This window comes from Camelus dromedarius, chromosome 3 (genome assembly GCF_036321535.1).
Source record: "Camelus dromedarius isolate mCamDro1 chromosome 3, mCamDro1.pat, whole genome shotgun sequence".
NCBI classification, from domain to species: Eukaryota; Metazoa; Chordata; class Mammalia; order Artiodactyla; family Camelidae; genus Camelus; species Camelus dromedarius.
This window is the reverse complement of record NC_087438.1, coordinates 33,844,941-33,861,010: the sequence shown is the minus strand read 5'-3', so window position 1 is coordinate 33,861,010 and position 16,070 is coordinate 33,844,941. Positions and strand designations below refer to the sequence as shown.

At 37.4% G+C, this 16,070-nt stretch overlaps 1 protein-coding gene across 1 annotated transcript in view; it reads right to left on the bottom strand.

Moving 5' to 3' along the window:
- Positions 1-16,070, bottom strand: part of ITGA1 (integrin subunit alpha 1) — a 153,171-nt gene that overhangs the window by 96,126 nt on the left and 40,975 nt on the right. The window contains exon 2 of the mRNA XM_010974354.3: positions 4,128-4,248. Within this exon, the coding sequence (XP_010972656.1) occupies positions 4,128-4,248 (121 nt within the window). The remainder of the gene's footprint in view (positions 1-4,127; positions 4,249-16,070) is intronic.

The window sequence follows — 16,070 nt, the reverse complement described above, 5'->3', positions numbered from 1 at the left end:
TTTAAGTATACAATATAGTATGTTAACTGTAGGTGCTATGCTGTACAGTAAATCTCTAGGACTTACTCATCTTGCTTAAGTAAAACTTTGAATCTTTTAACTATTGCCCCCTTGTTTTCCCTGCCTCTGAGCCCCTGGTACCCACCACCGTATGCTCTGCTTCTGCGAGTTGGACTATTTTAGGTGCCTCATGTAAGTGGGATCCCGTAGTATTTGTCTTGCATCTGGCTTATCTCACTTAGCAAATGTCCTCCAGGTTCATCCGCGATGTCTCAAATGGAAAGATTTTCTTCTTTTTTAAGGCAGAATAATGTTCTATTGTATGTATATGACACATTTAAAAAATCTATTCATCTGTCAATGGGCACTTAGATTGCTTTCAAGTCTTGCTATTGTGAATAATGCCACAATGAACGTGGGAGTGCAGAATCTCTTCAAGATCTTGATTTCAGTTCCTTTGGATATTTACCCGGAAGTAGTTGGTTCAATTTTTAATTTTTTGAGGAACCTCTACACTATTTCCATAGTGGCTACACCAGTTTACCTCACCAGTAACAGTGTACACATGTGCCCTTTTCTCCACATCCTTACCAAAAATATTTTTTTCTAATAGTCATGGGGGAGTCACTTTTAACTTTTATGTTTTATGTGTCTGTTTTTTTCATCAATGAGAACAGGAAGTTAAACTAGATTCAGTTGTTCAGCCAACAAATAACCGTGAGAGCACATTATGTTGAAGGCCCTGTGCCAGATGCTGGACACTGCACAGGGCTGCAAGTGGGAACCAAAACCAGTTCTTGCTTCTAAACATTTTCCCTAATACACTAACTTCTCCCTCTTATGTGTTTTCCACTTTGGAGTTTCCAGCTACCTAGACATTATCTTGAACTCAACCTGTTTAAAACCACACTCATCAACTTCCTGATAAAACTGGTTTTCCTTTCCTGCACATCTATCTCTAAATGACTACCCACTTCCCAATAATTCAGTGTAGAAACTTTGGAATATGTTTGAATCATCCCAATACCTTCATTTGCCATTCCCAAATTTCCACAAAGACTTAATTATTCATCTAAATTTATCTCGGACACACTGTTTTTTCATTGCACTTCACCCAATCTAGCCAAGGGCCTCATCTCTTAAGCCCCAGAGTGCTGCTCTTGCTTGCTTGCAGATTTCCTAGCTTTCAGGCACTCCTTTCTCCTATCCAATCTATATGTAATTCCCTAATTGCACAGGTTATTTCATAAAAAGACCTATAATGGCTTCTCAACACCCTCTACTTAGGTACAAGCTCCTTTGTCTGGCTTTTAAGGTCTGCCATTATCCTTTCCCTTCTGTCATCCAATTGTCAGGCCTGTTTGCTTACCAACATGCTGACTTATTCTCAAGTCTATGCCCTTGTTTATGTAGCTTCCCTGCTTGGAGTGACATTTCTTCTTCTGTTATTGAAAGTAAGTCATCTTTCAAGACTCAGCTCAAGAATCAAGCATCACTTCCTCCTTTTTTGAACTCCCATTGATTAGTCCATACCACACTGATTAACACTATTCTTTATTACTAATTATTTCATATACTTCCTCTACTAGATTATAAACTTACATATTTGTCTTATAGTTAAATCTCTCACAGAATTTAGTATAATGCCAGACACATAGGATGTATTATTTGTTGCTTGATTGGTCCACATTTATGCTATGGCTGAAGGAAGAAAACCTCTAACCCACCAATGAACATTTGTACAGCGACAAGCAGGCTGGATGTTACGGGTGATGCAAGACGTATGAGACACAGTCTCTAATCTCAAAAGGTTAACATCTTCTTATTAACATCTCATGCATGTATATAGAATTCTAAATGGTTTTCCTAAAGTTCAATTCAGTATAGACTCATTCAGACAGTCCATTAGGAGCACTTTTTTTTTTCAACCATATTCTTACTATCCACTCTATGCACTCTTTTGTTTCTTTCTAAGTGTTGGTCTGGCTGTCTCTCTCATCTACACGTTCACTTCTTCAAAGACAGAGTGACTATGAGAAGGAAATTCATCACGATACCAAGGCCCCATTCAGGTCTGATTTCTCGGTTTCCCATTTCTTTGCCTTCTGGTGCTTTGTAAGAGGGGGATTAAGAATTTAGAGGTTGGAAATCTCGTAATAGGCTGGACTCTTAGAATAAAGGATGGAAAGAAACGGAAGATATCAAGTGGATGCACTAAGGGTCCATGAGGAAATATGAGCCCCTTCTTACTCTACTAAGATTCATTCTGATAATTAAGGACTTCTGCTATCAGCCTGTCCTAATGTCAGAGAGACAGAACTGGATGAGGGAGGAAGCTTACAGGTCTTCCTCATGTTGGAAGATGAGAACCAGACTTTCACAACATATGTTAACAATACATTTGTCCCTTGGTATCCATAGGAGATTGGTTCCATGACCCCACTGGATACCAAACCGCAGATGCTCAAGTCCCTTATATGAAATGGTGTAGTACAGTCAGCCCGCCTGCCCTCCGCATCTCCAGTTTCTGAAGTTGGTTGAATCTGTGGATACCAAAATCCCAGACAGGGAGGGTCAACTGTATTTGACTATCTTTTAGAAAGACAGTTCATTTTAAGTAGGTGGATTAACTCATTAAGGCTTGCTATTTATCATATTCCTCTTTAAAATTTATGTAATGATTAGGAATTAATGAAAATTAACTTTTATATGTGTTTTATGTAAAACTTAAGCTTTCTAAGAAGAACACACACTGAGTTTCAATTTACTAGTTTGCGCCCAAAAAGAAGCATGACCAGCTGGCCCACTCACCATTACTCTCACATGGGTAGAACTCCCCAAACTGCAGGCATAATGCCTAAGAGAATACAGTTGGTATCCAGAAGGATGACTTCATCCGTCTAACCTTACAAAAGTTGGGGGGGGGGGTGAAGTGAGAGTATAGGATGGAAGGACAGAGAATATAAAAACGCCTACTCTACACAGGGAACTATATTCAGTATCCTGCAGTAACATATGGTGAAAAAGAATATGAAAACAAATATATGTATGTTCATATATGACTGAAGCATTGTGCTGTGCACCAGAAATTGACCCAGCATTGTAAACTGCCTATACTTCAAAAAAATATATATATATATATATGTGGGGGAAAAACCATACTCTGTTGTTAGATTTCACATCTGAGCTATTTATAAGGAGAGTAGAAGAGTGAAGCACCCACACAGATTCTGGTTTACACCTAGGATGCAATATCTATACTTAGAAAATGTTAGAACTCAAATGCTTACTGTGATAGTATGTAGGGAATTATTGTCAAATTAAGCAAGTCTAGAAGACAAAATGAAATAACGAAAAGCCACATCTTTTCATCTGTGAGCTATAGTAGAGTGATGTTTTCCAAGGAGAGGAACATCCCTTTGTTTGCATTATTATAGTTAGTAGAAAAATGGGCTTGCTTAGCTTGTTACTAAACTGAAAGAAAGCTTAACTAACTCCTGTTCTCTTTTTCTACAAGGTTCAATTAAAAAAAAAACTCATTAACATTTGCTAAATATAAAGCAAAAGAGCTCTAATACTAATTTTGTGTCATTTTCAAAAGTTAAACATGCTTTAAAAATCACACCTGACATGAACTTAACCAATATTAAATCATTTCAAAGTGTGTAAAAGAAATTCAGTAAGACTCATTATAAATAACAGACCAAGCTCAGATCAGTAAAACACCAAAAATATAGGCCCAATATTATGCTATGGAAGTGATATAAAGACAGTGATCATCTGCCTCCCAACCCCTCCTGCTGAAGTCCAGCTACTCTAAAATGAGAACAATTAAAGAACTCTCGCCAGAATAACACAATTTACAGAACAATGGCTATTTTGGATAAGGACCTTCCCTGAGGTCAACCCAGGCTTCAGCAAAAATCACCAGCCACTTCCTTTAATACTGCCAAGGAATTTTTCCTTTCTTTGCTTTGTCAATTTCCATTACCAAATGATCAGACTGCATTTCCTACCATACGTGATTCATTCTAAGTCTCATTCATAAAATGAACTGCAGCTAAATAGTATTGTCCATTATCTTGTTAAAAAAAAAACAACAGCAACAACAAAACCCATGGACATACCATTTTCCTTCTTCGTTTTCATATTGTTGAACAGTATATCCAAACATGTCCTCCACTGGGCCGCTGAAAGTCATTGAGTTTTTCACATCAACATTGAATGATACGCAGAAGCCTAGAACAACTTTAAGAGGGAAAACAAAGTCCAGTTACATGGAGTTAACAAAGATTCTGTTATGTTTTGAATTATGAAGGCATTTTTGAGGTTACCACTCATAGCTGTGTGCTGATTAACAAGACCAATGATGCTCAAAAAACGAGAACTACAAGGAGGGTGCACAATATTAACTGTGTTACTGACTAGAAATCAACATAATGACTTTAAAAAACACAAGTATTAACATTCAAATAAGATCCTGTAGTAATTTAGTATCTGTACCATTCCCAGAACTAAAGATTTCAGAGTGTGTGGGAAGGGCCTGGCAGAAACTCATGCTCACATATGACTAATGCAGCTGCAGACAGTTTTCCAGTAGTGAGCCCAACACTAAACCATTGCCACTCATGAAATGTAAACAGCTTCATTTTCCCGTTCTGACTACAGAGGATACAACCATCACCATTTAAAGCCTTGGGAGAGAAAGCTTTCTCCTCTCTGTTTCGAAAGGGAAGGCAAGGTGATGCTCTCCATCCAGAGGCTGCTTCCTACGCAGGCTTGAGATTTGCTCTGTGTCTCTCCGAATCAAACAGTGGGGGGAAGCTTGTACTCATACACTAATGTCTCCTCATGTGTTGGTGCTGACAACCTCATAGGCTGCTGTTGAGATTAAATCAGATGATATCTCTAAAGACAGTTAAATCTCTTTAATTTCTTTGTAGCTCAGGTAATGGAAATCCTTTATAGGTGAGACTCTCTCCTGCAAAGGTTCTGGATGGTGACAAATTCTCTCAAATGAATGGTGCCAAATTCCATCTTTGGTACTGGTTTTTAAAGCATACTTGTGATGTTCCAAGGTACTCCCCTCCTAGATGTAACTAAGGATTCTTCCCAAAGAGTATGCCTTTATAAAATCACAGAACATCACATGGCACATTCAGAGGTGATTAAATTCACTCTCCTTTGTTAAAATCAAGATATATAACTACATGTAAACAGAAAAATTCTCCTTCCTTATTCACTGTAAACTCTTCCATAGTATAAATTCAGACTCTAATTCATTTCATGCTCTAATTCATAACCTTTAAATTTTGGTAACAATATTAAATACTTCTATGATGCACAAAATTGTATATAACTTAGAGAAAATTATTTTTCATAAAAAAATGCATAAATACCTATATTTTGATAATCTTTTAACTACTAAGCACTCTTTTTAAAAAAATCTTTAATAGAAATAATTATTAAATACAATCTATATTGTAGTTACCTGTGTGGGATTTTTTTCCCCCTAGATTGGAAAATTCTTAAAGGCAGGGACTCTTTTACTCATCTCTCTTATCCCTTCTCAAAATCTAGCACAGTTCCTTGTACACAGATGGGCAATAACACAGAGTGAAAGACTACACGTTGAAGGAGAAAGTGTGCCAGTTGTAGACAGAACTTAGTTCTGTTACATCTTAGTTAAGGAAGACTTACTTTATGGAGATGGAAATTTTCAAGTTAGATTTTTAGGGAGAGGGAGAGATGTGACTTGGCAGTGAGAAGGAAATATGTCCCCAGGATTTGGGAGCGTCTCTGTAAGTAATAAGACACAGGACAGGACAAATATGGTTGCAAGATCATAGAGAGATTTGCCTGGCTGGCGTGGAAGATGCAGAAAAAGAACGGATGGGTAGCACAGGTCCATTTATGCACATTTCCTGTTCATTCTTCAAGGATGATAGGGAACAGCTGGTTACCATCTTCTGCTTAATTGCCTTTCATATGTTTGAAGACAGTTTTAAATACTGTTCACTCTCTACTCCAAATTAAATAGTACACGTTCCTACTCTTTCCCCACAGTTACCTTTAAAGCAAAAACACTTTCATGGATTATTTTAAATATGAGAGATATACCAAATTGCACTTCTACAGCAGGATTTCTCAACTTTGGCACTATTGACATTTTGGGTCAGAAAATTCTTTGTTATGAGGGGCTGTCCTTGCATTGTAGGGTGTTTGGCAGCATCCCTGGCCCTTGTTCACATGATGTGAGTTGTCCCCCCTGAATTGGGAAGATCAAAAATGTCTCCAGATACTGCTAATTTCCAGTGGGTCCAAAACCACCGTGAGCTGAAGACCACTGTACTATAGACAAGGGGGTAGAAAACTACCACCAACGGTTTTGTTACAGAAGGTGGCTGAGAGCCAACTGTGGCCCGCAGATCAGTAGCAGCTGCATCACCTGGGAGCTTGTGAGGGATCCAGATTCTCAGGCTCTTCCCAGATTTCCTGAATCAGTCATCCCAACAAGCTCCCCAGAGAACCGGATGCCTGTGGAGGTCAGGGAAGTACAGGTCTGTAACGTGGCACTCCTCTTTCATAACGCCGATGCAGGGAACAGAATTTACCTAAAGTAAAAGGACTCACCATCCCTTAGACACAAGGGGGAAAGGATTTTCTTTAATCAGGGTCTACTTCACCCTTCTTGAGGGATTTTTCCAGCACTTCATCATTCTCAGTATAGGCTCTCCCAAAGGCCCTTCATGGTGCTCCTCAACAGAAGACCAAGAGCTTTGGGTTTCCTTTTGGGGCCTGTTTGTTTATTCTACATGTTGTGCGGAATGTCCAGGGGTGTGTGCTACACTTTTTTTTTTTCATTTCCTGTCCTCAGAATTCCACAGGCAATTTGCCCAAAGCGATTGTAAATCAGCCTCTTTCATGTTTTCTGAGGCACCAAGGAGCCTGAAGCACAGGACATGACATAAAAAAAAAAATAGTTTACATTTTGTTCTTTTGATTTAAAGGAGCACATAAATAGTAAAAGCAGCTTCTCACAACTTTTCGTTCAATGTTCGTGTTGTTATATTAAGTTGCCTTGGAACTTTATGTACCAGAAGTAAAGCAAAAATCATACTTATTTTTAATCAAAGTGAAAAAAAAAAAGAGCAAACAGACTGATGTGGCTTTAAGGGCAACATAGGGTGAAAATGATGGGAAATAAAACATAGACAATAATAAGATATCAAAATTAATTCTGATTTCACATGAACCAGCAAAAGAGAGCGTTTCCCCTTTAATAATAGTAACAACTATATAGTGTACTTACTATGTGCTATCCCTCATATGCTCTATCTCATTCACTTTGCCAACAAGCCAACCATCAAATACCATTATTATCACTATCAGGCAGATGAGAAGGAGGCTCAGGATGATAGAGAAATTTGCCCACATTTCTCCAGGACTCTCATATTACTCACACTAACTCAATTTTTATATCTTAGTCTTGAAACTAGAAAGAGCTAGTAGGTGACATGGGGATGGGTTTACAAGAGAGGCTACCATCAGTCCATATAATTCCATCTCCTAAGAAGCAATTTGGGGAGGAGGCTCTTCTACGTGGACATGGAGGATGCTGGGAATGAGGAGGAAGGTCATAACAAGGAGAGAAGTCATGGCCACTGAGCCAGAAAAAGCTGCACGAGGGATTTCAGCTAAAACACATATATTTAGGTATAAAAGAAACTGGAAGTCTTGTTCTCCTTCAAATACAGTTAGATGAGTTGTATATCTAAGGGCTGAAAACTGAAGAGGACGATGAGATTGCTGGTGTTGAAGGGCATTTCTTGTGAGATTGTTTTGTGCCAATCCTTTACCCCAGGATGGAATAAGTTGTGTAAGGCAACTAAATGAGAGAAAGGGAATGAGAGAAAGAGAGAAAGGGAGGGAGACTGACAGCTGTGTAATGTCTTCTGCTCACAGGTATTTTCATATTAATAAAGGTATAGAGCTAGTCAATGAGCTGTGGAGGTTAGGGAGGCAGCTGTCATTCCTTTTTGTGTGTGTGTTAAGAGACTGGAGCTCAGAGGTTTAAGTCATTTTCCAAGGTTAGGCTGTGTGAGTAGCAAAGACAAGACTTCAACATTGGTCTTCTGAGGTCAAATCATGGCTTTCTGTTACTAGAGTGCTATTAAGTTAGTCAGATTGATAAAAATTAAAAAATTCTGGAGGGAAAGGGGGTGGGAAGGGATAAATTGGGAGTTTGAGATTTGCAAATACTAACAACTATATACAAAAGGGATAAAAAAATTTCTTCTGTATAGCACAGGGAACTATATTCAATATCTTGTAGTAACCTATAATGAAAAAGAATATAGAAATGAATATATGTATGTATATGTATGACTGAAACATGCTGTATACCAGAAATTGACACACTGTAACTGACTATACTTCAATAAAAATAAATACATTAAAAAGATAAAAAAAATTTTTTTAATAAAAAATTACAACCTAGCTCAACACAACCCCTAAATGGTCCATGAGAGCTCTTAATCATCTTGTAACTTTGGAGCATTGAAGGGTAGGACTGGAAGGAAAAGCTGAATGAAGGGGGAAAAGTCTGGGCACCTCTAGCGGGCATTGACTCTTTGGTGGAAGGAAGGTCCCCCTCCTCCACACATCCTCTGATTTCCAAAAAAAGTCACTACCGTCTGTTTGATTGTTTGCTTCTTAATGAAAAAAGTCTGTCTTTCACAGGGCGGTCCAGAAATTTTGACCTAATAATGCCCAGATTGGAGTATTTAATAGCCAGTGGAATTCTGAATATTTTAAATTCCAATTCCAAGGCCAGAGGGTATCAAATAAATGGTGATGAAGAATACATATTAAAATCCTATTGCTTTCTTTCAACAACTACCTTTGCATGTTTATCCAATCTAGAAATAATAGAAATTATGCAATTAACATTATTTTTTATTATTTTTAACAGAAAGAGTGAAACCATGATACAGTACTAATATAGGAAATCATAATAATTGTGTTATTATAATTAATTAATGGTTTTTAGAGCAAATTCCTTGGTATTACAGAAAGATGGTGATCTTTAGAGATATATAAACCTGGGCTTAAGCCTAGCCCTTTCATTGATATTATGTAGTTAATTATTCATATTTATTTAACTATTCTACAAATATTAATCTAGTCTTTATTTCGGGTTGGATATATGCTAGACCCTGGAGATACAGTCATAAAAAGATAGTGCTCCTTTCTTCATGGATCTTACAGTCTACCTGGGAAAAAATATGGCAAGTGAGCCCCAGCTTATCATATCAAGAGGAGCTTACAAAAATACCTTTCAGGTATTGGCTGCCATGAGACATGTAGCAATTGAAAATGCTCAAAAAATGAGTTAACTTCTTTTACAGGTAGAACCCAAAGAGTCAGTTTACCATCTGGCTTTTGAGTTTTCTTTTGGAAGGGGATTTTCCCCGCATTCTGATGGCCATTTGTATCTTGAAAATTGATACAGTCGTGCTGTATCGTTGGGGAAGGCCAGTGGGTTCACTGACTCATTTCTACAGCAAACTTCCTGTTACTAAGCCCAGCTGCAAGAAAATCTGCGATGAGGGGTCGGGCCTGCGAAGCGGAAGAGCCAGCCGAGGAGGAGGGGTGCACGTGATTCCTGTTCTTGCGGAGAGAGCCCGTGGATTCTCTCTCAGTCCTTCAACAGGTGGTGCATACTGATGACGTCACCCAGGCTCTGGGCCAACAGCAAGTCAAGGCTTCTCTCAAGCCAGTGAAAATCTACTCCCCTCTAACCTACTGCAAAGATTACAAGTCTGCTCCCAAAAGAGGATGAGTCTGCGGTGGCTCTTCTACTATATTTAGGCCACACTGAGTCACCACCTTGAGCCACCTGAGAACCACAGAGCACACCTACAAGTGCAGCCCTGGTGGTGCAGAGCTGCTGGGCCCTCTGTGCTCCCCCAGCCTCAGCAGTGATGCATCCTGGGCACCTCGTCTCTTGCTGTGCCAAAGCCTCCAGGTGAAAACAGTTCATCCACCCTTGCTCAAGTGGAGATAAACTCCCCAAATCATATATGCTCAGTATAACTAATGATGTAATATATTAAATATATTACATTACTCCAAACTTACTTTTTCTCTTTGAATTTAGGTAAAATACATTCAACTTTGAGCCACTCCAGGGATTTGGAAGAAAACAATTCAATGACAAGAGTTGGAAGTCCTTTCCGCACCTTGTAATGTATAATGAAACATCTTTCTAATATCAGTGCTGTGGGTCTGAAATCTTAATTAGTTTAAGTGAGTTGGCTCTCAATGGTGGTGTACATGTTGCCTTAAAAGATAAAATCGGGTCGACAGTGTAAGTGAGTCTGTCCACAAAAGTTAACATTCTACATCATTCTAGTTGGTTTGAACTCTGAGGTGATTATTTTCATAGCATTGCAGTCTTGAGAAGGAGGAGCCAAAGAACTCCAGTTGTGAAGACCCAGGAAATAAAAATAGAATGAAAATAAGATAAACAATACTAGAGCCTTGAGCAAAGAGTGTAGAATCAACACAAGCACTTGGAAATAACATCATAATCTCAAATTCAGAAAATTTGTGTTTTCTGGAGAAAATACCATACCCCACTTAGTATCTCCTTCCAACAGTTGGAACTTCCCTATACAATTATGTAAAAAGAAAATCTGGTGCAGTCAATCTCACCATTCAAAGTCCTTTCAACAGAAATGATGTAATATGTCAGCAAGATTCTACCTCCATCAGCAAGTCCAGAAAAGCCAATCCAAATAAACACCTCAGTATTCAAGCATTTTCCAAGTTTCATCCTGTGAAGTTGCTTTTTAATTTCAGCTTGCCATAGTGAGCGAATTGTTTTGACTTTCAGTGCTGACGTCCTCTGGGCTTCCAGTTATTACAAATGGTAGTTGAACTTCAAAGTGAGTGTGTGTATATGTATGCATCTGTATATGACTGGTAGGAAGGATGCAAGGAGGTCTAATTCTTGGCACATAGTAAGTGTCTAATACAAGTTTGTTAAATGGAACAGGATGGAATAAACAGAGAAATGAAGATTTTCAGTATAAAGGTCATTTTGGCTGTAAGAATTTGTCCCCTTTCATAAGTGCTGCCCAGAATATTTAACTCCAATGGAGTGTTTCCCAAACATCCTTTGTTAAAAATCCCCCTTATAAATTTTTCTACATAAGTTTGCTCTTCCACAGTGTTTATTTTCCTTTGTAGTATCTACAGACATCTGCTGTTTTTCCCATATCCTCCCACCACAAATAATTGCCTGCTTTGCCAGCTCCTCTCAGACTGTGCCTTCTCCTGAAATTCTTAAACAGTCTCAGAATCCAAACACCTCCACCCTATCAGCATCATCTGCTGGCTCTGTGTTTTACAGGATAAAAAAGCTGCAGAACCTCAGGGGTCCCTGGATCCCACTGTGGGAAACACAACTTGTGTGTTTGTGCAAGCAACATGAGCACAGAACTCTGCTCTCCAGCTGCCCTGGCACCCTGAGAGCTGAACTCATTACTTTCTGTGACTACACAGCACGGAGAGCTGCATATGAAAAGGCATATTCCAATTCCAAACAGAGTAGGGTTGTATCCTATTTAAGTGTTTATCCAGGTATATGAGATATGAAGTCTTTAGATGGGTAAGAATCTGAGTGAACGTTGTGCTTTTGTTAATGAAAATGTTTCAGTGAATTTTATTAATTTACATGTAATTTCCTTGTGGTGAGACAGTAAGACATTGCCAGTTTTAAGGTTATTTTTGTTAGTATGCACAATAGGTACTTTTTAGGGCCAGAAAAGCGAAGGGGTAGTATACATTGTAAAATAAATGATTTTCAACTTACCTAGTAGATTTAATTGGCAATTTCCAATTCCAGGCACCAAGAGATTCCATTATTGATTCTCCTGTACCATTTAATGGGATAATTTTTCTGGATGGCTGGGGTGTTGGCTATTGAAGGCCATACACATGTCCAAGTATGTGAGGCAAAGTTACAACTTCCATTGCTTTTCTGGGGACATTGAGTTTATCCTACTTCATTTTTTGTTTTTTTTTTTAATTGAAGTACAGTCAATTACAATGTGTCAATCTTTGGTATACAGAACAATGTCCCAGTCTTGCATATACATACATATTTTTGGTTTCATATTTCTTTTTTATTGTATGTTTGTTTACAAGTTTCTTAGCTCCAATGAAAGTTAGGAAATTGAAAATCATTTACAAAACTGTATATACTACTTCTTTGCTTTCCTGACCCATGAAACTATTAAACTACCTGTTGTGCACACAAGCAAAAATAAGCTTAGGCCTCACAACGTGTTATTAGCTCATACGTATCACTGAGAAGAAATCATATGTGAGTTAGCAAAATTTATTAAAAAGAATCTGCTAATAAAAGTACAAATTTTTGTCCAGATTCCTTCTTCTAAGGCTTCAGTGTACAGAAAGCATACAATAGCTGGCTAAGATTAGACTCTGAGATTGAACCAATGGCATCTCAAATATGTAGGAAAAGAGTTAACCAGTTATTTAAGGTACATATAGTACAAAAAAGAGTGTAAAGCTTTTTCTTTTTCTCAATTGTACAATTTGGAGTTTGGAGCTGAAATTAAGTGAAAACACATATGTGCAATAAAAAATAAAGTAGAAATAAATATAAAAGACTAATCATAAAATTTTCAAATGTATACATTACTTGAAAGCATTCATTTTGATTATTGAAATGTGAGCAGTGAAAGTGTAAGGCTTTTTTAAAAAATATGATTGTTCATATTGCGTTATGGTATCACCTATAAAATCTAACAGACATTCCTCACTCGGTGAAATTCCAACATGTGAAAAACATCAGTTAAATTAGGTTATGATTATTTAGATTGGAAAGTAATTACTGGCATTTTGAGTCAGCTATAATAGTCTTTCAAAGAGGGAGCATGCCTAGAGTTTTAAAGATGTTGTGATTTTATGCAGTTTTAAGAACACAATCAACACATCAAACGAAGTCTGCCTATATTTCATGTTGCTGTGGATTACAAAGGGCTACTAGATTCAGCTTGCCTTAACCTCTCATTAAAAAAAAAACAACACTTTGTCATATTGCTCAGAAACAGGAAGCAAAATATACAGATTTATAATATTCTTTTTTTAATGGACTATGGTTATCTAAATACTTTTTGGTCTGACACACAGGTGCTCAATTATTAACATTAATAAATTAAGGGCTTCATGCAACTAACTAACAAAATGAAATACTGTATAAACTCCAACAGTAAACTGCAACCCAAACCAAAATCTGTAAGAAAATGATTGCTTCCTAGAGTTACCCAGTAGTTTAACTGGCAACTTCAAATGCCAGACACTAAGAGATGGCATTATTAATTCTCCTATCCCACTTAATAGGCTAATTTTTCTGGACAGATCAGTACTGCCCTTAATAATATACTACCACTTAAATCAAAATGATTTTGTATAAGTTTTTTCCCTTCCTCGCTACTTATTATAGCAATTTTCCATCGTAGCATTCATTACCAAACATTCTCTTCATTCAAAAGCTTTTTGGCACCTCTGTTGACAGAAAATTTGTCCAATTTATCCAGAGGAAATAAGCTAAACAAATACAATTTATTATTTACCTGGAAAAATTTGGAAAATAAATCAGAAAGTCTTTTTAAAGAACATTGGGGTTTGTTTATCAGATAAAGTCAAGTCTCAGTAGCCTGGAATGTTGAACTATTTCAGAAGGCAAGGGTCAGTAGAATGTTTGTTTTCTTTTCGAGGGAGAGAGATAACTTTTTGATGCTTTCTTCTTTGTTTTTAGATGGCTCTAAACTTTGTTTCTTAGCTATACTGCTGTTGCTAAGACCATGATTGTCCTTCAGCACATAGAACATTAGTCGAGCAGTAACATCCTTGGACCCAAACCCTACCCCTACCTAGTAGCAGCATCTTTTACATTCTTTCCATTAGACCATGAGGGTGTCTTGGAATGGAAGTAAATACAGATGTTATAGTCAAGATTCCCAAGAACTGGCAGCCAATATTTTCCTTAAATGGAAGCATTCTGTTACTTAGGAAAAAAACTCTAGTGACTAAGTACTTATTATACACAAGGTGGAGGTCACTTCTGGACTCGAGGAAAGGGAAGGAAGAGAATAGGATCTAAAAGGAGGTAAACATGTGGCTCTGACTTTACAGGTTTGAGAGGAAAATGCTTCCTTCTCACTCCTGATGTTTCCTTCCACGTGGAGGGAGTTTCACAACCTGTCACACGTTTTTGTCTATTTCTATACCTGCCCCACCTTTCACCCTTAACTGGTTGGTGGGTTTGAAAGGAGAAGCTGTCTGGGTGTCTCTTAGAAGTGAGCCTAACAAAACAAAACAAAACAAAACAAAACAAAACAAAACAAAACAAAACACCTCTGTTCTCTTCCTCTAGTGTCAGCCTCTGAGCTTGTGCTGAAGAGAAAGTCAGCTTCATCTAGGGGTCAACAGTGGGAACTTCACTTAGCAGCTATGCTTCATTCTTTTTTTTTTGTCATTTCCTGATTGAATTGGTTCTGACCTCAAGTGATAAAGATTTGCTTATTGAGCTTTCTCAATAATCCCAATGGTGTTTTATTTCTTATAAAAAATAAACAACATTAGGAAAACATTTAGATTTCACAATGTTGGGTATTGGGTACATTTGTATTTTATTATGTTATTCCTTAATTTTCTTGCAATATTTCATGATTTTAAAAAGCTTTACAAATTTTCTCTGTATAATTATCATTATACATTTGAAGATGTTTTGCCAAATAAAACTTCTTGAATTCTTTTTAATTGCATTATTTTTTTTTCTTACTTTCGTAATTTTTAACAAAGAAATTAGAACAAACACAAAGCCATGCTTGGAGCTGCAAGGAGGCACAAAACAAAAGAACTTGAATGGATGGCTTTAGTTATCTTTACCCATTTCCTGCTTTCTACATTCTCAAGACTTACACTCAGAGTAGGGGGTAAGAAGACAGAGGAGGCATGATAAGAATAAGAGGGAAATATGATAACTTTAGAGGCAGGCAAGGTGAACAACAGTGTGGTGGATCTGGCCAAAGGTTTGCTATGGGAGCTGCTATTTCATACTCTCACTCTGGTGAACATCACTGAGGCTCAACTTGGAAGGGCAAAAAACCCCAAAGATTTTGGAACTAATAGAATTAACACTATGATTATCTAATTTATACCACTTGGTTAAACAAATAGACTGGCCTGAAAAGATACTGACTGCTAGAATTTTCACTGGTTTCTCTCCATAATTTTCTCAGTAGCTGGTCACAGTCTAATTTCTTATTTTATATCCTAAGGCTGTGCTATTTATATGGATGGATTATTGCCTTTTCAGAGAACTGCAGATAATTCTCACCATGGCAATGAGAGTTACATTAAGAAAGAGACACATATGCTTCTCCAGGAACTCATAATTCCTTACTCTGTCAGGGAGAAGTTTAACTAAGAATTATGGCGGTAAGTCAAGTACACTTACTGACTTTCCACTGGCCATCTTTGTATCACAAACACTAGGCACTCAGGGAAGATATAAAAGAAACAGTCATCACTCCATTTAGAACTGTCCAGCATGCTAGAGGTGAATGGAATATCTACTTCTGAAAATATAAACATACAAAGATGGTAGGAAAAAAATGCCAAGGAGTTTTACAATTATCAGCAAACTTAAATAGGATACAGCAAGATTAATGGCAGTTGAATATGAAGGTGTATTTGACAGTTTTCCTCAAGCATTGTGACTTTAGAGAGCCTGCTGACCTCATCACTTCTTACCATTCCATGTATTCTTTCCACTTTCTGATCTTAAATTATTATTTGGATCTTTAAAGAGGCAGAAATTAGTGCAACTGAATTAGTGATAACAAGGACTGCACCTTGTGGTATCAATGCTACATTTTCTCAGAAGGGTTTCTTATATTAAAACACACATACACACATGCCTGTCTAAAAATTCATCAGTTTACCTTCCTTTCTGTTGAAAGGAAGAAGTG